Genomic DNA, 24,409 nt, shown 5'->3' with positions numbered 1-24,409 from the left:
CAGATTGCACAATACTCATCAACATTCATCAATACTTTTGAAGCAGCATTGTAAGACAAAAAATGAATAAAGCAGTAAGTAAATAAATAAACAAGATATTTAAGATATATAAATAAGATATATAAATAAATACAACATATCAGGAAAATACATGTAAAATATCAAAGCAATGCAAATGACTACAAATGACAGTGGAAACAAATGTAACGATGCATTTCTTGAAAAGTCATTCTGACGAAATACCAGTAAGGTATTTAATTTAATACTGTGTCTATAGTAGAATAAGACAACAAAATAGCATATATACCTATTGTGAAAGTAACAAATATTGATAACAAGCTCCTTTAATGGTGATATCCTTTACTAAGATTTTCTTGTTATTCGTAAATCTTATTTTTTTGTATAAAAAGCTGTTTGTCAGAAGCAGTCAGTCAGTCATTTTCTACCGCTTTTTCCATATTGGGTCACGGGGGAGCTGGCGCCTATTTCCAGCAATCTATGGGCGAGAGGTGGGGTACACCCTGGACAGTAAATTCTTTTTGTTTTTACCATAAATAAATAATTTATAGACATATTTTTACAGCCCTTTTCTGGAGCTTGACCCTATTTTGGGATTCATACTGGAATTAAATAAACAGATGCGAAACCTTTTATCTCTTTAATTTGTGAACCACACAAAGCAAAAAAAAAAACAGAAGTCCACAGTTTTGAATATACACCTTGAAAGATCTAAATATGATGTCTACATTTAGATGGCTCCTTCTTCTCTGTCTTCTCTACATTTATTTGAGCAGATATATGAAAACAACGTGAGCGACATCTATTTTGTTTGATCAGACCTTTCCAGGAAACATTTTCTGGAGATCAAACAGGTCACCCCAGATCCTGGGTGTGTCCTGAAGTTTTTACTGGAGTTTCTGAATGTGGGATGGCTGGGTCATTGTTGCGAAATAGTCGGTAAGTCTGGCTGTCACGTGCACCAATAGCCAGTCCAATCCTCTTACAACCCCCCCCCAATTCCCCCAGCACTCAGGCCAGACTATGAGATTGGCTTGCTGAGTCCAGGTCTTATCCTGAAGACACCGTAGATCCTCAGCACAGAGTCACGCCAGCATGCATCAAACACCAGAGACAACCCATTTACCTCAGCACACACTTTACATGTGTGCTTGCTTATATATGTATCCACTTTTATTGATTTTGTTGTTTTGTTGTTTGAACATCTATAAGCTGAAAGACATAAAATGGTCAATGTACTAAACTAAATGTATGTGACCTGATTTTCCTTATTAGAGCTAAATGTACAGAGAGTATCAGTATACAGAACATTGCTGAAGGGAAATAAACAAGATTGGCACACGAATGGATGGTCAGTTTGTTAGCTATAAACAAATTACTCTGCAATTAAAAAACATTATGATTTCTCAGGTTTTTTTTTTTTTGCACTGGTTTATTTTTCTGTATTGTTTTTTATTGGCTCTTATGTGCAGTTATCTTAAAAATAAAGTTATTACTTTGCCTTGAAAACAGACTCATATCCCTTTAACATTTTGCCACATTACAAGCACAGCCTTGAGCGTTTTTTAATGAGAATTTATGTAATAGACCAACACAAAGTATCAGATAAATGTCAAAAGGATAAACGGATTTCAATTTATTTTTTTTACAAATGAAAAATTGAAATATATGGGGGGCATTTGAGTTTAGCTGCTTTACTCTGATACCCCTAAAAAAGTCAAGTTGCCTCAAATTGCATTCAGAAGCTATGTAATTAGTAAATTAACTCCACCAGTGTGTAATTTACACTTAAACCCATTTCCTAGGGTTATCCCCACTTACAGCCCTCCCCCTCTGCTACCGTGAGGTAGTTCATTCAGGAAGTGGAAAAATATTTCACTGAGAAATGGGACACTCCTTAAAGAAGCATGTTCACTTCAAACTCATTTATTTCATAAACATGTGTGATTCAATATATATACACATATGCGTTAGTTGTGAGTTGCACAACACATGTTAATTTACTGCTTGCTGAGGAAGAAAAAAAAGCCAAATGTATCCTGAAGACAATTATTTTTAATGTATTTAAATTCTTCATAATGTGTTGACAGTTTAACAACAAAAATACACCATTTGGTTTATAGTTGTGCCAAAATAATGTTCTTTAATAAGTATGCTAATCTTACTCATGACTCATATTCTCATGAAGTATATCATAGGTTTAAACTTTAGATACTTAGTATTATGTCAGAATACATCAAAATACAAATTATAGTCCATTTCCTTTCTTGCAACATATTTTAAACATAGAAAAAACTCGATTTTTAATCTCTCAATTTTCTTGGTTCTTCAGAAGAAAACACTGGCTTGCTGACAACTGTTTACAAAACACATTCTAATAGCTTTTTGTATGATAAAATATTTTAACTTTGGAAAAAAAGGAAACATTTGATCTTCGTTATTTTTATTATGATTAACGATAATTAATAGGGACATCAAACACTATATCGACAACTTTTAGTCTAGACATTATAGTGGTTGTTGTGCCATTAAAAATATGCAGCTCCAGTCCTTGGTTTGCAAGTTTTCCTCTGAAAAGTTTCTCTTTTTAGGGGCTACAAGACAATTTCCCTTAGCCCTTCCTCTGCTCCACAGAAAGAACTGGAATACCCTAACCCTTAGAAATGAAATGTAAAGGTCCAAGAGGGAGGAGCAAGGGGATTCAGCCTTAATCTCAGTATAAATTCTGTTTTATGAGAATTGTTAGAGAATATTAGTGAATAAACAGCATCATGAAGACCAAGGAAGGTCTGGGAGAAGGTTATGGAGAAGTTCAAAGCAGGGTAATAATATTCCAAGCTTTGGACAGATCACCAAGCCCTGTTCAACCCTTCTTTTGTAAATAGGAAGAGTATGGCACAACTGCACACCTATCAAGACATGACTGTCCACTTAAACTGACAGGTCAGGCAAGGAGAGCATTATTCAGAAAAACAGCCACAAGACTTATGGTAACTCTGAAAGTACTGCAAAGATCCACACCTCAAGTGAGAGAATCTGTCAACAGGACAACAATTAGTCTTGCAATATACAAATGGAAGAGTAACAAGATTGGTAAATGGACTAAACTTATAAAGCGCCTGTCCAGTCATACACACCACTCAAAGCGCTTTACACTAGAGCCACATTCACCCACTCACTAACGCTCCCACATTCATACACCGATACACAGATCGGTAGGCAACTTGAGATTAAGTGCCTTGCCCAGGGGCACATCAACATATGACAGGAGGAAGTTGGAATCAAACCCACAACCTTCTGATTGCAAGATGACTACTCTTCCTACTGAGCCATAGTCGACTCAACAACAAAGCCTAAAGAAGTCCCGTGAGCAGTTTGCCACAAGCCAAGAGCAAGGTGATCTGGTCCGATGAGACCAAAGATGAAACTTTTGGCTGACATGCACACAAGGTGTGTGTGTGTGGGGAGGAGGAGACTAACAAAGCTCCTTACCCTAAATACACCATCCCCAAAGTAAAACATGGTGTTGGCAGCATCATGCTATGGAGATGCTTTTCTTTAGCAGGGACAGGGAAGCTGATGAAAGTTGATGGTTAGATGGATGGAGCTAAGCAGAGCAATCATGGTGGAGAACCTACTAGAGGCTACAAAGAACCAGAAACTGGGGCAGCTGTTCCCCTTCAAACAGAACAATGACATCATAGAGTGTGTTATAAATTGCATTGGAGCCTGGGCTACAATGGAATGGGTTATATACAAGCATATTCATGTCTTAGAATGGTCCAGTCAAAGTCCAGATCTAAATCCAATTGAAAATCTGTAGCAAGAATTGAAAACTGATGTGAAAACCCATCTATTCTGATAGAGCTTGAGCTCTTTTGCAGAGACAGAATGGGTAAAAAGTTTAGTCTTTAGTTGTGCAAAGCTGGTCGAGTCCCACCCTCAAGGGGGTTCTATAAATTATTAAGTCAAAGAGGCTAACAAAAAGCATGCCACACTTTCAACATGTTATTTGTTGAAAGATTTTGTACCCCATGCATTCTTTTTCTTCCACTTCACATTTTTGTTATACTTTATATAAAAATCCCAATAAAATATGCTGAAGTTTTTGATAGTAGTGCAACAAAATGTGGTCAACAGGTATGAATACTTTTGCAAGGCACTCTACCTCAGCCCACTTTTAACCTCAGCTCAGATATGGTAATATTATATAAAATGGGAGTCCCTTGGTTTGACGTCACTTACACAACCTTTTCCAGACCAAGCTGTTATTGCAGATATTATTCCATGCTTTTCTCCCCCTCCCTTTTCTCGGCGTCCCATGGCAGGGTGGATGGGAAACTCTGATGTCATCAACCTTGGCGCAGCAGGATGGAGGAGCATGCAGACCCTCAGGGTGCCACAATTGGTGCCCATGTGTTAGTGCCCCATAGATGGTGAAATAGATGGTGTGGTGCTGCCTGCCTGTGCTGCACCTGCGTCCCAGCATGCTGATTGATCAGTTTGGTCATGTGGAATGTCACCATCTGCTCCCCGGTCCCACTCACCCCTTCTTGTGTGAATGCCAATCACTGGCAGGAAGATAGTTATTTAAGCCATGTCAATTCAGGCGCATGACAATCAGCAGTGTGCCAACAACACTTGAAGAGGCAACAGCATGTCAGGCAATAGAAATATACAATTTGACAGCAAAGAATGGCATGCAAACAGAAACTTTTTAGAATTCTCTCAATTTAAATGTGATAATTCATTTTTTATTTTTGTTTATTTTTAGCATGTCTCTGTTTTGGTTTCTCCTCTGCATTCGTCAATGGTCCGTTTTCCAACCTCCTCATTGCCAACAATGTATCAAGAGGCCATCGGGAGTGACATTCTTCATCGCAGAACGTCAGAACCAATGACATTTCAACCGCAGGAAAATAAAGATATGCAAAAATTTTCTCATTAACATTTGCATTAGCTGTTTGAATAATCAAATTTATGACAAGACTGCAATTAACTAAGATTGATGCAAAGTTCAGGGTCAGGGGACTGTATAAATTGGCTCTTGGATCAGATACGTTTGTGTTATAAATGCTTAATGTGCCAGATAAGAAGACTGATCTGTCAGAGGAGAAGGTCACTCAGCAGCCACCAGTTGCCAGGAATTAATTGCAAGACAGCTAATATATTTACTGACATCAGTAAACTGAACATTTTTGACTTATAACCTCTCTTAATTAGGTATAAAGAAAGGAAAAGCCACCTGAACACATAGTGCTAAACGTCAACAAAAGATTACACTGATGAAGAAGACGTGAGTGACCTCCTAACCTAAATAGCTCTGGTATGGATCGCCAGGATTAGACTTTGACTTTAGGGAAGCTGAGCTGACAGCAGCTCACCTGCAGACAGATTGAATCAGAAGGAAGATCACGTGTTTGTCACCGTCTGAAGTTTCTAAATATATCATTATGTTTTTAAAAAGATATAGGCTAGTCTATTGTTTTGTACACCACACACCAGGTCCTCATTTACAAAAAACATACTCCACAAATCAAATTAAAGACAATTGCATCAGCCTCCCTGACTCAGTACTTAGTAGAGTTAGATTTTGTTGTCCATCCATCCAACCATCCATCCATCCATTGTTTATTACCAATAATCCTAGCAGGGTTGAGATGGGGCTGGTGCCTCTCTCCAGTGGTCGTTAGGAAAGGCACTCTGGACAAGTTGCCTGTCCATCACAGGGCAACAGAAAGACGCACAGGACAAATAATTATGCATGCACACACTCACATTTCAGGGGAATTTAGAGAAAACAATCAACCTAACAGTCATGTGGACTGTAGGAGGAAGATGGAGTACTCAAGAAAACCAAACATGCATGAGGTGAACATCCATAGTCCATGCAGAAATAGCTCAGGCCTGGGCTTTGACTAGGCTATTTTAATACTTAAATCTGTTTTGATCTAAACCACTCTGTTGTAGCACTGGCTGGATGTTTGGTCTCATCCTGCTGGAAGGAGAACCTCTTACTTAGGTCAAAGTCTTTTACAGCTTCTGACACGTTTTTTTGTTTTTTTTCAGAATGGCCCTGTATTTAGCTCCATCCTTCTTTGCATCAATTTTGACCAGCTTTCCTGACCCTGCTGAAAAAGCATCCACACATCATGATGCTGCCACTGCCATGTTTCACTGTGCGGATGGTGTGGGCCAAATCCATATTTTATTGTCTCATCTGACCAGAGCACCTCTTTGTTTCCTGTGTTCTCTACATGGGTTGTGTGATATCTTAATGTAGGGGTTCTTTCAACGATAGCTTTCTTCTCTCCACTCTACCATCAAGGCCAGGTTTTTGGACTGATTCTCCCACCTGATCTGTGGCTCTCTGCAGCTGTTCCAAAGTTACCATTAACCTGCTGGCTGCTTCTCTGATTACTGCTCTCTTTACTCAATGGAGGTGGATGACTGTGTATAAATACTTTTCCAAGTCAGGATTCATCCTACCTTATGAAGTGCTATTTTATGATTAAGAGAAGTGTTAAGAAATGCTTTGGGTTATAATCAACTGTGATTCTTACTAAACAATAAAAATATCACTACAAAACCAAAGCAAACCAAAGGGTGAGAGAGAAAAAATAAACTATATTGATACTCATTTGTTTCATCAGTTGGTTGAATCTGTCACTTAAAAAATGAGGCTGAAAAAATATTTCAAAAGACACATAATAGCAAATAAGTAATGAAATTATACATAAATATTTCATTATCAAACGTGTTTAATAAAATATGAGCTCAAGTGTGAACAAGAAATGAACATTTATTAAAATTGCACTCAGCCACTATACAGTGTGTCTTTTTGTAGCTTTAGTGAATTAACTGAAGAGTCAGTACTGCGTGCTGGAAAAAGACTTTGTTGGTGTCCCAGTGGGAATCATTTGATTGGATTCTTGTGAGGTGTCTGTAAAACACAAAGCCGTGCCAGGACCGGGTACCATACTGTTGCTCTGTGCATTGAGCCAACTCCATCTTTTTGTACCCTCTTTCAGATAGAGGTCATCCATGGAGCATTTTTTAAAGCAAGATACAAGTGAGATTGCACTTTCCCCATCCTCCTTTTGTGTTTTTGTTGTTGTTGTTTTGCTTTGGTTAAATATGACAAGTTGGGTAGCAGTGGATTTGACCTCACACAGGAAGAATGACTTCTTTTAGGTGATGTTGCAGACAGTCAGCCAGACAGACTAAATAACCTCCAAACACAGCCGCTGGAAGAGCTTGCCATGGCACACGTGCCTGCAATTTAAGACCTGGATCTATTTGTGAATGTAGGTCAGACAAGGCTGTAATATCTCGTGTTTACTGGAAACCTCTACCTGTCTAACAGGAGATTATCTTGGTGGCGTCATCACTGCTTGTTGGTCCAGAGGACGGATTTCTAGCCTTGTGTGGATACAACTTCACACTTATGCAAGATCAGATGGAAACAGGATGATATCTGAGCAATAAAAATCTCTAGTCATCATAATTATGTTGTTTTTGTTCTCTTTTAGGGTTTTATTTATTCATACATGGATTGGGAGTTCCCTAATAATTTTAAGTTTCATATAAATGTATAAATGTATTTTTGCTAAGAAAAACCTGTGTCACCACAAACGGTAAAATCATACAAGAGCATACGTTTTCTGTATAAAAATTGTCCATCTATAAGCACAAAAGAATGCTCCTAACAGTGATGTAAAAGTGTGATCTCTTGGCCACCCCTCTCTGTGCTGCCTGAAATGGTCTAGCCCTGATTTGCATAAGTTGTCTGCGGGTTGCTGCATGACCAGCAGGGGTGGGTCAGGGGAAGGAGAGTATGTGAACTATACACCAGACACATGAGTAAAGAGGTGGATGAAGGAGCTGTGTGTAGAGAGCGCTGAGAAGTCTCGTTCTGATCCTGACAGAGTTATGTATTGTGCTCATCCTGCCTCTGGGACAGGCAACAACTCATTGATGTACTGCTACAACATGAAACCAGTGAGTATCTTCATATTTTTTTTCCAGTGGATTAGGCAAGAGTATGGTTTGTGTGTTTGGTGATGAAGCAGTTGCATCCTAAAACTCTCTACTTAGCGGCTCTGTAGTTTGAGTCTTGGGTTTAGCTTCATAAATCAGCGTTAAATGCCCTTGCAATGGAAACATTTCTAATTTTATCATTTTGCCAATTGAATGTTTTATGAGAAATGTCAGAGTTTTTATGGATGTTCTCTTCTTTGGACAGGATATTTGATACTGACTGGTGTGTGTTTTGAGGTGCAGAGGGAGAAAGCTTTGTCTTTTAAGTGAGTCGGTGCTGAAATAAGATGTGAGCTTGGTTTAAAGCTATTGCAGATGTTTCAGACTGGAAATGTTAATGCATTATGCAACATAAAAGTGAAATCGTAAAGTTGCAATACGTTTGACCAAAAACAGTATTGCAACCAGGTGCATACAAGGAATTAAATTTTCTTAAACTCTTCCAGCACCAGACTTAGACTAATCCACATGAGATGCACTGGTCAGGATTTTCTTGGCCAATAAAGATTTTCTGACCTGCTAATTTCAGTTTTGACTGATTTATTGCCTTCTTTTTTCCTTCATAGGATTATAACACATAAATGAAAAGAAGTTTGCATCAGAAAATATTTCTCTGACCTCTTCCTGATTTTTAACAAACTTGTGTAGTATATTACAGGCTTCTGGTTGATATGACTGGAATTGGTGTTTTGATGCACTTAATGATTAAGGAGTAAAGGGAAATCTCAGATCAGAGTAAATCAATAAAAAACAGATAAAAATCTGTCCAATCAATAATAAGTTTATATTTACTTTAACTTCTTGTTCTTGGCTGAAAAAAGGCTTGTTTTTAAAATGCTTCAGTGAGACTTCCTGTTTGCTCTGTGCAATCCAGTCAAGCCTGGCAGCAGAAAAACATCTTGACATGAACCAGATTGCCTCTATTTCTATTTGATTTAACCCCGCTACGTTGGAGCAGTCCCTGCACCGCTGCAGCCATTATCAAAGGCAGCTTTGATCTCGGAGAGACTAACCACATCCAGACATCGTGGATCACAGAGGCAGAAAATTGGTTGCATGTGGCCGGAGTTGGCCACGGTGGAGCAAGGCATGGGCCTTGAATAGCAAGTTGATGTTTCACTTATCTCACATCTTGATGCTCTGTGTCTGTGTATTTACAACAAAAGCTGTTATTTTAGGAGTATATTTATATATATATAAATACCTGTTTTAAAAAGCTTTTGGTAATAGAAAATACCATAAATCATAGTTCTTCAAGAAAATATTGATTTATTGCTTTTGAATTTATTCTAACTTGCAGCTTAAAACTGCAGGAAAAAAGTCCATTATTATTTGTGATTTCATGATGGATGGCTCCTAAATCAATGCTATGCTAAAACAGGGTGCCATGGCGATGGCCCCTCTCCAGCGGGGGCCAGAGAGGGCGTGCTGGGGCGGGGGTGTGACCATTATTAACGGGTCGCCTGCTATGCTGATGGTAAGGAGGACAATTGGCTTTATCCTCTGCCATATGCTGCCCGTGGCGGCTCAGACGGGCCGAGTGTCGACAGGAGCTCTTCTGTTTGGCCAAGCCCACAATCACCATGGGACTCTTGCCAGCCAGGGTCACGGCTCTGTGCGTGCACACACATGAGTGTGAGTGTGGTTTCCTTAAATGTGCGAACCTTGCACAAGCATACTCAAGAGAGTCTCTAATAGCTTGCTTTACAGAACTTGTTGTCCGGGTAACTGACACCCCATTGATGCAGCACAGGGAGGTTTATTTTCGTTTCCTGGGGTACATCAAAGCAATGGAGAAAAGTGCAGGTGCAACTCAAGCCTTTTGGTGGGTTTGGGCAAAGCGAGCATCCATATATGTGTTTTTGTGTGTGTGTGCGAGTGCATACATGCAGTTTGTTAAAAAAGGTATATAAAATTTGTTTCCCTTCAAGAATATTTAGTTTCTAAATTAAGGAGGCATGTTTAGGACAGAAACTAGTTTTCTGTCTTGTGTCATCATGAGCAAAAGTCACGACAAGTCTTGAAATTCAATTTTATTTTTTGGGGGAGCCGAGTCCCTGCTGAACTTGATCATGATTAGCGCGAGGATTTCTCATGGTGAATGGTTTCAAAATCGGGATGAGGAGGTGCATGGATCTGCAGATTATGGATTATCACAATGGCTCTAAGTGTGCATCCGCATTCTGCTTTGTTTGCATAATACTGTTACTTCAGACTGCTCCCACGTAGAGTGTTTGTGTCAAACTTGTACAGAGCTGTGAAAACGTATTTGCCCCTCTTGTTAATTCACCAATTAAGTGTAACTAACCACATTTTTTGACCTGAGAACAATTCAATGAGTCAGACCAAGGTCTGATTCCTGCCAGACCTGTAGAATCATGAACTGACTTAAGTGGAACCTGTTTGACAACATGAAGTAGGGTAAAAGCCACTAAAAGCCATACATTATGCCCCAATTAACTGAAATCTGAGAATAGAAAAGAAACAAAGTTAACGACATCCCCCAGTCTGGACAGAGCCATTATCCACAAATGGAGAAAACATGTAACCATGGTGACCCCAGGCCCACTAAAAACACTTCATCCAGGAGGGCACGAACATTTAATGTAATGCCGGCCTAAAGTGCCTATTCTAAATTTTTTTGGTAAAGTTCCTTGAGATTACTTTTCTTGTGAATTGCCGCTATATGAATAATAGGAATTGAGTTAAAATGTTTATGATTCAACAATAAGAAAGCGACTGGGCAAAAATGGCATCAATGGAGGAGTTCCAAGGCCAAAACTACTGCTGACCAAGAATAACAGAAAGATCCAGAAAATCCTGACAGAGAACGTCCGGCCATCTGTTTGTGACACTGACCTCAAGTGGATTTGAGTTTTACAGCAGAATGATGATCCAAAGAACTCCTGCAAGTCCACCTCTAAACAACTACTAAAAAAAACAGAGTGAAAATTCAGTTCAAACTAAAATCTGATTAAGATTAAGACCTATTTCCAGTGAACAGAAGTTGTTGCTGCCAAGGATGGCACAGCCACCTATAGGTTTAGGGAGCAATTACATGTCATGGGGCTATTCCCTTAATTAAGAAAATCCTCATTTGAAAACTACATTTTCTGTTTACTCAGGCTATCTTTGTCTGACATTAGAATTTGTTTGATGATCTGAAAAATGTAGGTGTGACAAAAAAGCAAAAATACAACAGAAGAGCACTTTTTCACAGCTGTGTATTGTAAATGAAACTCATGAGATTAATGTGTCAATTATTTATTAAATCTTAGCTGTAACCTTTTATCGCCAAAAGAAAATAAAAAATTCACTTGCTCCTGTTTACATGTTGACTAGAGTTAGCTTTGCAGCACAGCTAACTCCAACAGGATGTGATAAACGTTGCAGTTTATAAATTGGTCATATTTATTTTTTCAGGTTTATGGGCAGCCTCCCAGCACTGACAACATCAACCACAGCTCAAGTTCACACTCATCAAGCAAGGTCCCAAGCAATGTGTTTGCAAGCACCTTCTTTGGTGAGTTCAAGCCCACTTAAACGATCAAATGTATCATGCAACATTTTGCTTTCTTTGTCAGATGATTTCATGCTGTTGATTTAGTAACACAAAATATATGCCATATTGATTAACTTTTCTTGCTCAAAAACAAATGAATGACAAATTAAAGATCTTTCCTGCAGCCAAAAGTGAGATGTGACAGAAAAACTTCATCCCGACTGGAAACCTGTAAAATCTTGTCCAGTTAGCCGCTGTTCTGGCTAACTTTATTTATCTCTCAAGTGATCATGTATGAACAGCCTTAGCTTCTTTTATTTATAGTTTTTAACACATTACAAAATAACAATCTTCAACAATCAAATTTTATGTTTGTTTGTTTTTTTCAAACTAATTCACTTTGTTCAACTACTATTTATTGCAGCTATTAGCAGTGTAGAATGTATTGCCACCATCTGATTGCCTTGTCCAACCTTACTTGTTTCCTTATATTAACAAAGAGATGTAAAATGATTATAAAATTAAGCAAATAGATGCAAATATAAATAAAATATGAGGTGTAAATTGATAGAGAAGGAATAAAAAATACAAATTGTGATCATGATCAAATACCAACTTGAGTAAAAAAAAAAAAAAGAATAGGTATATTAAACTTTATTAGTAGCACACTTTTCACACAGATAGGTGTGACACAAAGTACTGAAAAGATGCAAAACATGATTAACCTAATTTAAAATGACAAAGCAATATTAAAAACCAAACAAAACAACCAAACACATAAGGATATAAACCTTGTTGAAACTGTTCAACAACCATGCTCATTTGATTTGCTTTTATAAACATCATAGAGCATGAATACAGTATTCTCCTGGGAGTAAAACTAGCAGAGGGCCGTGAAATGAGCAACATAAAAACCAAACATGTTCTTTGCTGTTTAGGTAGGACAGTAAAACTTGGTTATAGTACGTAATTGTATTTTTGCATTGGGGCCCAACCCACAGCCTAACAACTTGACTATTTCAAGGTACCGCGACAGTTCAGGCGATAAAAATATGGTTCCTTATTTTAGAGGGAATGAGCAATTCTCCGGACATCTGGAACGCTGTAAACGGGCTGAACCATCAGGCCTATGAAGGTGCACTGGGGGCCTCCCCGGGCCACCAGGCACAGCTGGGGAGCTTCAGCAGCCTGCAGCCGGCACACGGTAACCTGGTGAGTTCCCCTTCACCAGCCCTGGACATTGGCCCAAAAACACTGTTTTACTCAGGTGCATTTGCTATCTACTCAGGACTTCTCTCCACATTCGGTGGTGGCGGCTGAAATGAACAGGGGTCTACCACCGATGTCCACCTTTCACCGCAACAACACAGTGTCTCGCTCTCCCTCTGACAACGCCTCAGAGAACCCAGCTGGTGAGGATGTTAAAAATATGAGTCTTTTTAATTCTTTGTTGAACGCTGACTTATAATGTTACAGTAAAGGTGTTTGTCCAATCTCAGGAAGCCACGTCAATGTGTCAGGAGCGTCACAGACGGGCGATACCTTGGGAAAAGCTCTGGCCTCTGTAAGTATGCACCACCTCAATCCTCATATATGTTCTGTTATATCCAAACGGGTCAGGTCAGAGGATAAAACCATACCTTAGGCTCACACACATATAATGCTTAACTTCCTCTGGGCCAGCATAAAAGCACTACATACTAAAGAAGGGTTACAGTTGTGTAGCAGGATGTTTTATTGGCTGCAGTGCAGTAAAATGACAGGAATGGATGAGTTTAGCTCAGGTTACGAGGAAGCTCCAGGGGTTGTGGCAGCAGCTGTTAAAGCTTACACAGAAATGACAAGTTTTGCCTTTAAAATGACCCATGCCTGTTTTCCCCCTCCTGCTCCTTCTCTCTGTCAGATTTATTCCCCCGATCACACTAGCAGCAGCTTTCCCTCCAGCTCCTCCACACCAGTGAGATCCCCGTCCCCACTGCCAAACACAGCTGAATCTACAGGTAGTAAAGCAACCAGATTATAGCATTTACATTTTCATGCAGATGGTCATCCTTTCTCACCCTGGTGGTTCTCTTTCTTTTAGGCAACAACCTGTGGCCTCGCAGTTCAGTTCAGCCCCCGGTGTCACCACACTTTGAGTCCACACTCATATCAATGGTAAAGAACTGATATACTGGATCACTTTCATTACATTTAAATGGCCGACTGTGTTAATTCAACACAACAGTTGGACTGATATAGAGGTAATACATTTAAATTAAGAGAAGTGTGCAATAAATGTAGCAAAATTGTAAAATCATAAAGCAACACAAGAAACATACTTTTGAAGAAAATCTGACAGGTTTAAGATTATATGGGAATTATATCAGAGCACCATGAGACAATGTGGATAGCTCTGTAACAATACATAAAAATCATTATGAAAAGTATTCATATGCCTTCCAATTTGTCACATTACAACCACAAACTTAAGTTCATTTTGTTGGTATTTTTCTGTGATAGCGCAGCACAAGCTACACATGAATGCTCGTTGATCTACTGTAAAACACTCTCTTGAAGCTTTGGCTGAAAGTTTTGGGTTTGCCTGACTTCCACAGCCTCTGACAGATCCATTTATCTGATCAGAGTGACCTTCAACATGTCTTCTCTACGTGGCTTTTGGTAAAAATATTACTTTCTGTGGCTTACTTTGAACACTGGCATTCTTCTTGCCACTCTTGTGCCACATAGGCCAGATTTGTGGAGTCTAAAACTAATAGTTGTCATTTAAGCATATTCTCCCACCTGAGCTATGGACCACTGCAGCTCCTACAGAATGACCATGGTTTTGCTTGCTTCTCTGAATGATGTTCTCCCTGCCCAACCTATCAGTTTAGATGGACGGTCATATCTTTGTTTGCAGTTGTGGCGTGCACTTTCCATTTTTAGTTGAAGGATGGAACAGAGCTCTAAGAGATGTTCAAGCAAGGGATGTTAGCCTGCTTTAAACCTCTCCAGAAGTTCACGCCTGACCTTTCTGCAGCATTCTGTTGTCTTCATCATGCTGTTTATTCGCTAATGTTCTTTAACCAGCAACATTTGAGACTTTTTTCATAAAATATTTTATTTCCACCAACTTGTTTCTTCTGACTGGAAGTAGTATGAAGATTTTGGAGTGACCAAACCAGAATCCAGACTTGAATCTGACAGAGAATCTGTGCAAAAAGATAAAGATTATAGTGATTAGAAGGAGGCCTTACAACCTCAAAGATCTGGAGGTCCTCACCAAAGATAAATCACCAAAATACCAGTGGAAACACGCAAAAAGCTGGTCAAAACAGATATTTTCTTTACAAAATAGATACTACTTCTACATTATTTCATTTTCTAGTGAGAGATGTCTGTCCCATATACTATCAGACACAAACTTGTTGATTGTATAAAAATAATTTTAAATTTAAATCTGTCAGGGGAATGAATAATTGTTGAGTCAATATGTTCTTGGTATCTACTTTTGCACCTATGAAACTTCTTTTGCATAGTGACTAGGGCCACTAGCTACAACCTTAAACTAAGTATTCACTTATTGTTAGTATTTACATGTAAGCCAGTGCTTGTTTTCAGTACAGCAAGCTGCAACAGGAGGGTAGAAAAGCAACACTTTAAAACTCCTGTTTGTTTAAAATGTGATTTGTTTTGCTTGGGGATCATTAGAGTGGAGACTCTTTTCAGTAGTTTTCAACATGGTAAAATTGCTTGAATGTTAATTATTCATAGCTACTATGATAACAGTTTCTCCAGCAGTGAGTAAGAAGTAACCAGTGTTTATGAAAGATAAATCTTTCTCGCATGGTAATGGTAGTAGTGTTAGGAATTATTCTTATTATAATCTTTTTATTTATTGCACAAGCAAAATCTCTTCACTTTTAATTTCTGTTTTATATTTTTAAGTCTTTGTGGCATATATGAGAACATAAAGAATAGACCTTCACCTCACACTAGCATGTTCTCCTCCAAAACTCCAAAAAAGAGAAAACAGAAAACATTTCCCAAGCCTCTACCATGAGTGGTGGACTTCCTGATGAAGGATCATGGGTTTCATTCCCATCTCTGCATCAATGCAAGAACCTCATAACATAAAACAGATATGCATGATGTAAGGCCCAGAAATAATTTGAATTCAGTAAATTTATTTCTCATCTTTTTAACAGATTTGGTTTGCAGAAGCTTTAGGCACAGAGACATAAAAAAAGAAACTTCAGTTTGTCACAGTTTACCTGCATACCTGTACATCTAGTTAGACCACCAGTTTAATTAAAACCAGATTAAATTTAGCAAACATTTCTGCCAGAACTGTTTACTGACATCCTTACAGCTTCTAAACATTTAATCAGTGGTTTGCAGAGTTGGGGTCGAGATGCCACTGGGAGTCATAAATCAGTCATATCAAATAAAATTCAGTGTGAGGTCTTGACGTGCTCTCCAGTAATCAAAGTGAGCATATTTTTGCAATAAATCTCACAAGACTTTGCGAAAAAGGACAATTATCATATTTCCCAAAATATTCAACTAGAAATGTCAGGTTTGAAACTTTGAATTTGTTTAACCAAAGGTTGAAATGAATGGATGCTGAAATAAGTCCCTTAAAATTGTCTCTTGATGTTTTAGTCTCAGGTAGAAGACCGCCTGGACAGACTGGATGATGTTATCCATGTTCTGAGGAACCACGCTGTAGGCCCTACCTCCTGTCTGCCCAACGACATCCACGGTTTGCTGAGCCAGTCCCACCAAAGCCATCCGGGTCCTGTTGGCACCTTACCTCTCACCTGTCACACTCCAACCATGGTTAACAAATATTACTTTGAAGTCTTAAAATAGTGTAGACATGCTGTTGTTGTCTTTGAAACCAAAATCTAAGAGAAATTGGAAAGCTTTGCCTGGAAAGTGTTGAGTATGTGCAGACTGTAATTCTGCATTGTGCACTCCCTTTCTCACATGTTTCCCTTTTAGTAGACAATGTGATGTTAGCCCAGCTGGAGTGGAAGCCCACTGTGTACATGGGAAAGGGGTATTTAGTCTAATCCTTAGCTGGAGAGTGTATTACATTTTCCCACTATCCTTTTTTTAATGATGTGTCAGATAAAATGGATCACTGCTAAAGAGAATTGGGGGATGTTTAAAGGGTGAACAGTAGTTTTAGGAGAAGGATTATGTTTGTCTAGAATTTAATTATTTGTGAAACATGAGATCTGCTCATCGTTTCCTGGTCACACAGGCCAGAAGCTTGATTTGGCACTTATTTTTTATGACATTTTGAACCTGACGGAGGTTTTTGCTCATACCTTCTTACAATATAGTCCATCCTCCCATCAACTCAGATCATCTCAAGTAAAGCTTCCCCAGAGTATGATGCCACGACCACCATGTTTCACAGTAGGAGTGATGAATTTAGAGGGATGTACAGCCATACACAGTGTTTTGTGGGAAGGCCGAAAAGTTAAATTTTAGTCTCATCTGATCAGAGCCCTTTCTTCCAAGTGTTTGCTGTGACCCAAGACTTGCAGCAGTAATTGCAGTGAAAGTTATTTTAACGAAGTATTGGAGGGGCATTGAATACACCAACATAACAGACCTTTTAAATTTTTATTTTTATATGAAATTAAAAACCATGTATACTTTCCCACTTCATTGCACTATTTTGTGTTGGTCTCTTACATAACATTAAAAAAAAAGAAAATTCACTGACAAGTTTGTGCTCGTAACGTGACAAAATAAAAAAAAACTTCAATGGGTATGAATTTGTATGTGTATCAAGAAAGGCCTGATTGTGTTGGAAAAACTGTTAATGTTTAAGATTTCCTGCTGAATACTCAACAACAGACATCCGGACCAATTTAGCTCATCTTGCTCTTTGTGACTCTTCAAGGTTGAAGCTGTCTCCATGAGCAACAATCACTCAGCCTTCCAGAGCAGAACACAAAATGGCCATCCCTACCCACCCAGACAGAGGGCTGCATTTGTGCAAGGGGCAGGAGGAGGTAGAGTTATTCTTCTCCTTTAACCAGCTAAAAAAATTAACCGTTCTGGAATTTTTTTCATGATTTTATTGCATTATGTGTTTGATCTTGCACAGGTGGCTTGGGGGTTCAGGGTACCCTGGAGCTAAAGATGGAAAGCAGGGAAGGGGAGGAGATGATGCACACCAACCACGACCATGGCTCAGACAGCCCCAGATCAGATGACGAGAGTGAGCACAAAACACACGGAGACAACAGCACACAAAACAGGTAAGAACTGGCCACTGAGTTTAAGTACACACATATTTATTACCATACATTCATAAAAGACAAGGCTCCAATCCATCATATTTACTGACTAATAAAAAGCACTGTTAGCCATCATGCTGTGGGGAACAAGTATGTCTAGATGAGCATGACCACCTTCACATTTTTTCTCACATCAATCTGCAGTTAATTAAATGAGGCATTGAAATGAATTAATATTCTACTGCAGAAGAATACATTTGAAAGACCTAACTTTAATTTCAGTACAGTTTTCAGTAAGTTTTATTTTCCCATAGGACACCACTTAGTCTTCTCCTATAACATCTCATATAGTTGGTTCATACAGTTTTACGCCGGTCATATACCAGGCTTTTATAGGATTCAGGTATGACAACTGAGATGGTCATGAAAAAATTTGTTTTACTGTTGATTTGGCCAAATGGTCAGAGTAATTAAACAGCTGAAAGACCCAGTGATGATCCATTTTTAGTTTTCATGCAGAGGATACTAGATACTAGATACTAGGCATGAAGTGCTTTTTCAGGTATTTATCGTTTGCCCCAAACCATCTTGAAGTGCTGGTTGTTAGAAATTCATAATTTTGTCCCATCTAAGCAGTGAACAAGGTTCTAGTTAAAGTCTCTGTAGCATTTAGCAAAGCCTGTATGAGAAAGCCTTTTTTTCTGGCATCATTCAAAACAGTTGGTTGGCATATAGCTATCTAATGGTTGTTATGGAGACATAGTCTGTCTAAGATGTCACTCTTAGTAGCATTTCTCTAACAGTGAGCTGCGAAGATTTTTTTTTTTTTACCTTCCTTACCATCTTGCTCGCTGTGTGCAGCGGCAAGATGGTCGTCCAGCCTAGTTGCCAGTGGATAAAAAGAGTGGTTCACGTAATATTTATACCCCAGGGAAACAGAAAGGTTTGGATTACTAATTAAAATTTCATAGAAACTATGACAAACTGAAAAACAGTATACATTCAAATCTGTAGTTGCATGTAAATAGTTTTTTTAGCATAGGATTTCGCCCCCACTAAATTAATGTACTTAAATTAAAGGTTACATTTTTATAAAATTTGTAGTTTGAGATTATGCTGCTCTAAATAAAGATTGATTTATTTTTAGGCTTTTTACACACTATAAAATACTGTTATATATTACACTTTGTAAAGAACGCAAGCAAATTTGGTCCAGTATTTTTTTATGTTAAATACAGCAATGACAAAGATGTATTTGATGCAGAACCCCTAAACTCTCTGTTAGTAGCTGCAGACTGAAACACAGTAATTATACATCAAACAGTCTGTTTAATTTCATTAGAATTTTTATAAAGGATAGGCAGTAATGAATGATGGGCCTTCATATAAGATTTTAAACACACCTATGCTCTTGGGGTGATTGGTGTTTATTAAATTAGCATACGTTTTTTTTCTTCTTTAACTTTTTTTACACGTAACTCAGTAAATCAGACCAAATAACACAATGCTGACAAAGCAACCAGAAGAGGGCAGAGAAAACCCCCAGCATAACTGAACACTGTCCTTTCTTTTCCAACACTCACCTTCTTCTATACTTCGACTTCAGTTTTCACTGCATAAATCTGAAGCTTTCGTCTCTCACATGCTGTTCTGATGCCTCTGCTGCAGCATCCACGAGGACGAGGAACTGAGCCCAGAGCAAAAGGCTGAGCGTGAGCGAGAGAGGAGGATGGCCAACAACGCCAGAGAGCGCCTGCGTGTGCGGGACATCAACGAGGCCTTCAAGGAGCTGGGCCACATGTGCCAGCTGCACCTGAAGAGTGAGAAGCCGCAGACCAAACTGTTGGTGCTGCACCAAGCCGTAGCGGTGATCCTTAGCCTGGAGCAGCAGGTCAGAGGTCAGTGCAATAGAGGAGCAGGAAGGTGCTGCAAGTGATTACACATTATCGTGTTTAAATAAAGAAATGTACTATCATATTCAATCAATCTGAATATTATTAAAAGTTGGCTAATGAAAACTTTAACTGTAAGACATTTCAGATTAGAATATTACTTTGGACCAATAAAAACTATTTTATTACAGAAATGTGGGCTTAAAAGTATGTTTAATACCTGCTTAAAGGTTTTTATTTCCAAAAGGTACTTTTAATCTGTCTAATGAATCATCAGAACGCCTTTTCTAATTTATTGAATATGACTTAATATTAGGAATGACCTGGTTACCTGTATCAAGGTTTCAATTAGTTTAGTTTTCAAAACTAAACTTATTGAATACTTTTAATGAGATGCCAGAGAAACTGCTGGAGTACTGGAGTTTTCTCTAATAGGACTACCCCTCCCCCACATGTTGCTGCACACAATTGGTCATCTTGCTGAAATAGGATTGTACACTTGTCCCTTACTCTCAAGAAAGACATGTTTGGCCTTTTGGAAACATTTACAGTCGTGTCGATAGCAGCTCAATAAGATGCAAACATTCAACTGTCACTCTTGAAACATCAAATACAGCAGGTATCCTGCACAGCACGAGACCAGTCAGTTTGTCTATAACAGTGACAAATATTAATGTGTAATGTGTAACAAAGAAGTCTACAATAATTAAATTAGATAAATACTTAAATGATTATATATGCTTTTATTATATAATGAATAAAAAAAATTTGCATAAAATATTTTCATAGTTAATTATGTGTTTACTAAGTGTTTACTAATTTATATATTGAATGTAGGTGTTTACAATTATATTTAAATCCTCACATATATAAAGATTTCTTTATTTATGTATGAAAATGATCCTCAGAGGTAAACAGCATAAATTATAACAATGACATTAAGGCCCTGATCTTCAAAGATCCCAAACAGGGGGTGCTAAATTGCTTGTACAAAAAACATTTGCAATAATTGCAATAATAAATTATTGCAAATGCAATAAGTGGGAATGTTGCGTGCGATTTTTTTAAGATAGTGCGTTCAATGGATAACGGGTGCAAAAGGGCTGCAGACAGTCCTATTTAAATGAGGAAGCTGGTGTCTGGGCTGACAGCACCATCGGACCGCGCACAGCGTTCTTTGCTCTTTGGTGACACAAAATAAGTTTTTACTGTATAAACCTTCCCCTGACATATGTTTACATTCAAAAAACATAATCAAACTGATTCAGCTCCAATTGCTCTTTAATCAATGCCTCCTACTGGCCACAGTGACAGCAGACATTTTTGCATCCCAGTTATTAGTAATCTGTTTCAGGTTTGATAAGTCGCATTGCGGGTGGTAAGGGAACACATTTTCATGTCCACCTCCCATTTGCATGTTTGGGTCATTATCATATGTTTTGCATGTTCATGAAGGCAAACACGCTTAAAAGTTTGTGCCCGCTGGTCTACTGATTTTACGCAAGCAATCAGATTAGCACCTCGTTTGTAGATCAGCTTTGTGGACGCACACAGGTTTGCGTGTGGTTTTGTACACTTAAACCTTTTAAAGATCAGGCCTGTATGTTTATTCTACCTGGTTGTGAGGTTATAAAACAGGATCTCCAGATGTTGTAGCGCACTAGATTTTAATTTGTGTTTTTTGTATGCCTGTAATTTTAATTTTTTTAACATTTAGCGTTTTGGTAACAATTCAAATTTCCCTACTGTAGAGAGAAACCTGAACCCGAAGGCTGCATGTCTACGGAGAAGAGAGGAAGAGAAGGCGTCCAGCATCATGTCAGATCCACAGTCTGTACATCTCGCTTTTCATCCAAGTCTGACTGACCCTTCAAACCCCATGGGTCATCTCTGAGCATCTGACTTAAAGTCTCACAAAAAGTATTTAATTCATTTACATTAAAGATCAGTTTAAATCACTATGAAAACTGATGCAATGGCTTGCGTAAATGTTCATACCCCTTGAACTTTCCCACATTTTGTCACGTTGTTCTAACATGACAGAATGTAAAAAAGCTTCAATGAATGAATATTTTGGCAAGACACTGTGCGTGCATTATATTTGATCAACAGCCAGCAGTAACACTTTGTGATAAACTTGTTAAATGTTATTAAATAATTTGTATTATTGCTGTGTCTTTGATGACTAGATCCAGGAGGATCCAGCTCTGTCAGATGTCCAGCGTTTCCTGTAAATTCGTCCAGAGCAGCTCAGGTTCCCTGATCGGAAAGAGGGATGCAATCGAACAATCATTTCTTCTCTTCCCAAATGGACTTTTATAACTTTGTGCCTAACATGACTCGTAACAGACAAATGCATTGTAAGCTGAAGATAGTTTGTACATATTTTCTAGATTTATTGGTAACATTTCTGCTGCAATACATCAGAATTGATGTGCAGTCTAAAATTTGTTTGTTAGTCATGTTTTCAGCATTTCACTATTTATCACAAAACTCAGTGGACAGACTCAGATTTTTTTGCTTTTTGGCTACATAGTTGATTTTTCCTGTGGAGTCTGTGTGTGTGTGTGTGTGTGTGTGTGTGTGTGTGTGTGTGTGTGTGTGTGTGTGTGTGTGTGTGTGAGTGTGTATTTGTATGTGTGTGTGGGAGGTGTGTGTGTGTGGGTAAATACTGCAGGGGTTTGAGCATTCTGTGAATGAACAGATCTCCAGGAATGTTCTTTTAATTACACATGGACACCAAACCTGGTCTGTAAAGGTGTTTTATATTTCTTTAATGCACTGCAACAAGGATTTTACTTTATGGATCTATGGTGGGCATAATCCACCTTCTTGTGATTGTTGCTCTTCAGATGTAGTCAAACAAACTCTGTGCATGTTTAAGTTTTTGACTGAAAACACACATTTTTAAGTTATAAGTTATCTTTTATACAAATGTTGTGAACTTAATAATGTCTTAATGTGCTTTTAAGTATTATTTTAATCATGAAGACTGTTTTTGTGCAGTTAACTAGATGGACCTACATTTTATGCTCTGAGCAATACAGTGTTACAAAAAAATGGTGTTTGCTGATCACATTGCTGAACATGTTCTTATAAGGAAACACAATAATCTAAAACACTCTAATCATAACATGTACTGTATGTGTACATTTTGAGGTCCAGGCATGTGATAATATAAAAATGTAGCAATAAATGTCTTTTTAAAAGTGCTTTTCATCTCTTATGCTGTAGTATTTTAAAGCTTAAACACATAAGAAAATGTCATCCGCATAGAGCATAATCTAATGTTGAAAAATCGCTTTCATGACACAAAAAGATGACCAGCTGTTCAGGTATGTGTAGGAGTGTTTGGACCCAAATCCACCCTAGAGGCAGGAGGAAGACTGATGGAGGAAAATTAGAACAGAAGAAGAGTGATGACTGGTGTTACTAAGAAGAGGGAAAGTGTTGTGGAGAAATAGGCTCACAATTCTTTTTTTTTTATGCCTCACAATTGCAATGGATATGGTGAAGGAAATGAAAAGGAAAAAAAGAAGCAAGAGAGAGGTGGGGCAAAAAGGAAAAATGGAGACAAAGAAAAAAAATAGAGAGAAAGGAGAGACGATAAAACAAGATAACACCCTAAAAGACTGCTTCTACACCTGCAGAAACATACAGGGGTTGGACAATGAAACTGAAACACCTGTCATTTTAGTGTGGGAGGTTTCATGGCTAAATTGGACCAGCCTGGTAGCCAGTCTTCATTGATTGCACATTGCACCAGTAAGAGCAGAGTGTGAAGGTTCAATTAGCAGGGTAAGAGCACAGTTTTGCTCAAAATATTGAAATGCACACAACATTATGGGTGACATACCAGAGTTCAAAAGAGGACAAATTGTTGGTGCACGTCTTGCTGGCGCATCTGTGACCAAGACAGCAAGTCTTTGTGATGTATCAAGAGCCACGATATCCAGGGTAATGTCAGCATACCACCAAGAAGGACGAACCACATCCAACAGGATTAACTGTGGACGCAAGAGGAAGCTGTCTGAAAGGGATGTTCAGGTGTTAACCCGGATAGCATCCAAAAAACATAAAACCACGGCTGCCCAAATCACAGCAGAATTAAATGTGCACCTCAACTCTCCTGTTTCCACCAGAACTGTCCGTCGGGAGTTCCACAGGTTCAATATACACGGCCGGGCTGCTATAGCCAAACCTTTGGTCACTCATGCCAATGCCAAACGTCGGTTTCAATGGTGCAAGGAGCACAAATCTTGGGCTTTGGACAATGTGAAACATGTATTGTTCTCTGATGAGTCCACCTTTACTGTTTTCCCCACATCCAGGAGAGTTACGGTGTGGAGAAGTCCCAAAGAAGCGTACCACCCACACTGTTGCATGCCCAGAGTGAAGCATGGGGGTGGATCAGTGATGGTTTGGGCTGCCATATCATGGCATTCCCTTGGCCCAATACTTGTGCAAGATGGGCGCGTCACTGCCAAGGACTACCGAACCATTCTTGAGGACCATGTGCATCCAATGGTTCAAACATTGTATCCTGAAGGCGGTGCCGTGTATCAGGATGACAATGCACCAATACACACAGCAAGACTGGTGAAAGATTGGTTTGATGAACATGAAAGTGAAGTTGAACATCTCCCATGGCCTGCACAGTCACCAGATCTAAATATTATTGAGCCACTTTGGGGTGTTTTGGAGGAGCGAGT

General features: G+C 38.7%; 1 protein-coding gene across 1 annotated transcript; it reads left to right on the top strand.

Moving 5' to 3' along the window:
- The first annotated feature begins 7,863 nt into the window (after nucleotides 1-7,863).
- LOC124878484 (transcription factor 12-like) lies at nucleotides 7,864-22,909 on the top strand. The gene is made up of 13 exons (XM_047382447.1): nucleotides 7,864-8,019; nucleotides 11,482-11,581; nucleotides 12,630-12,772; nucleotides 12,849-12,972; nucleotides 13,060-13,124; nucleotides 13,464-13,560; nucleotides 13,644-13,717; nucleotides 16,208-16,384; nucleotides 17,466-17,577; nucleotides 17,673-17,826; nucleotides 19,474-19,703; nucleotides 21,449-21,617; nucleotides 21,887-22,909. Exons 1-12 carry the CDS (start codon nucleotides 7,894-7,896, stop codon nucleotides 21,589-21,591), a joined length of 1,545 nt encoding a protein of 514 aa, XP_047238403.1. The 5' UTR covers nucleotides 7,864-7,893; the 3' UTR covers nucleotides 21,592-21,617; nucleotides 21,887-22,909.
- Nucleotides 22,910-24,409: the final 1,500 nt, after the last annotated feature.

This window comes from Girardinichthys multiradiatus, chromosome 2, assembly GCF_021462225.1.
Source record: "Girardinichthys multiradiatus isolate DD_20200921_A chromosome 2, DD_fGirMul_XY1, whole genome shotgun sequence".
In the NCBI taxonomy this organism is placed as follows: domain Eukaryota; kingdom Metazoa; phylum Chordata; class Actinopteri; order Cyprinodontiformes; family Goodeidae; genus Girardinichthys; species Girardinichthys multiradiatus.
Note: the sequence above shows the minus strand (reverse complement) of the source record. Positions and strands in the feature narration are given on the sequence as shown.

Coding starts and splice junctions, on each gene's coding strand:
- LOC124878484 (XM_047382447.1), top strand. CDS start 7,894: ATGAAGGAGCTGTGTGTAGAGAGCGCTGAGAAGTCTCGTTCTGATCCT. Junction 13,125..13,463: donor TGGGAAAAGCTCTGGCCTCT/GTAAGTATGCAC, acceptor TCTCTCTGTCAG/ATTTATTCCCCCGATCACAC. Junction 13,718..16,207: donor AGTCCACACTCATATCAATG/GTAAAGAACTGA, acceptor TTGATGTTTTAG/TCTCAGGTAGAAGACCGCCT.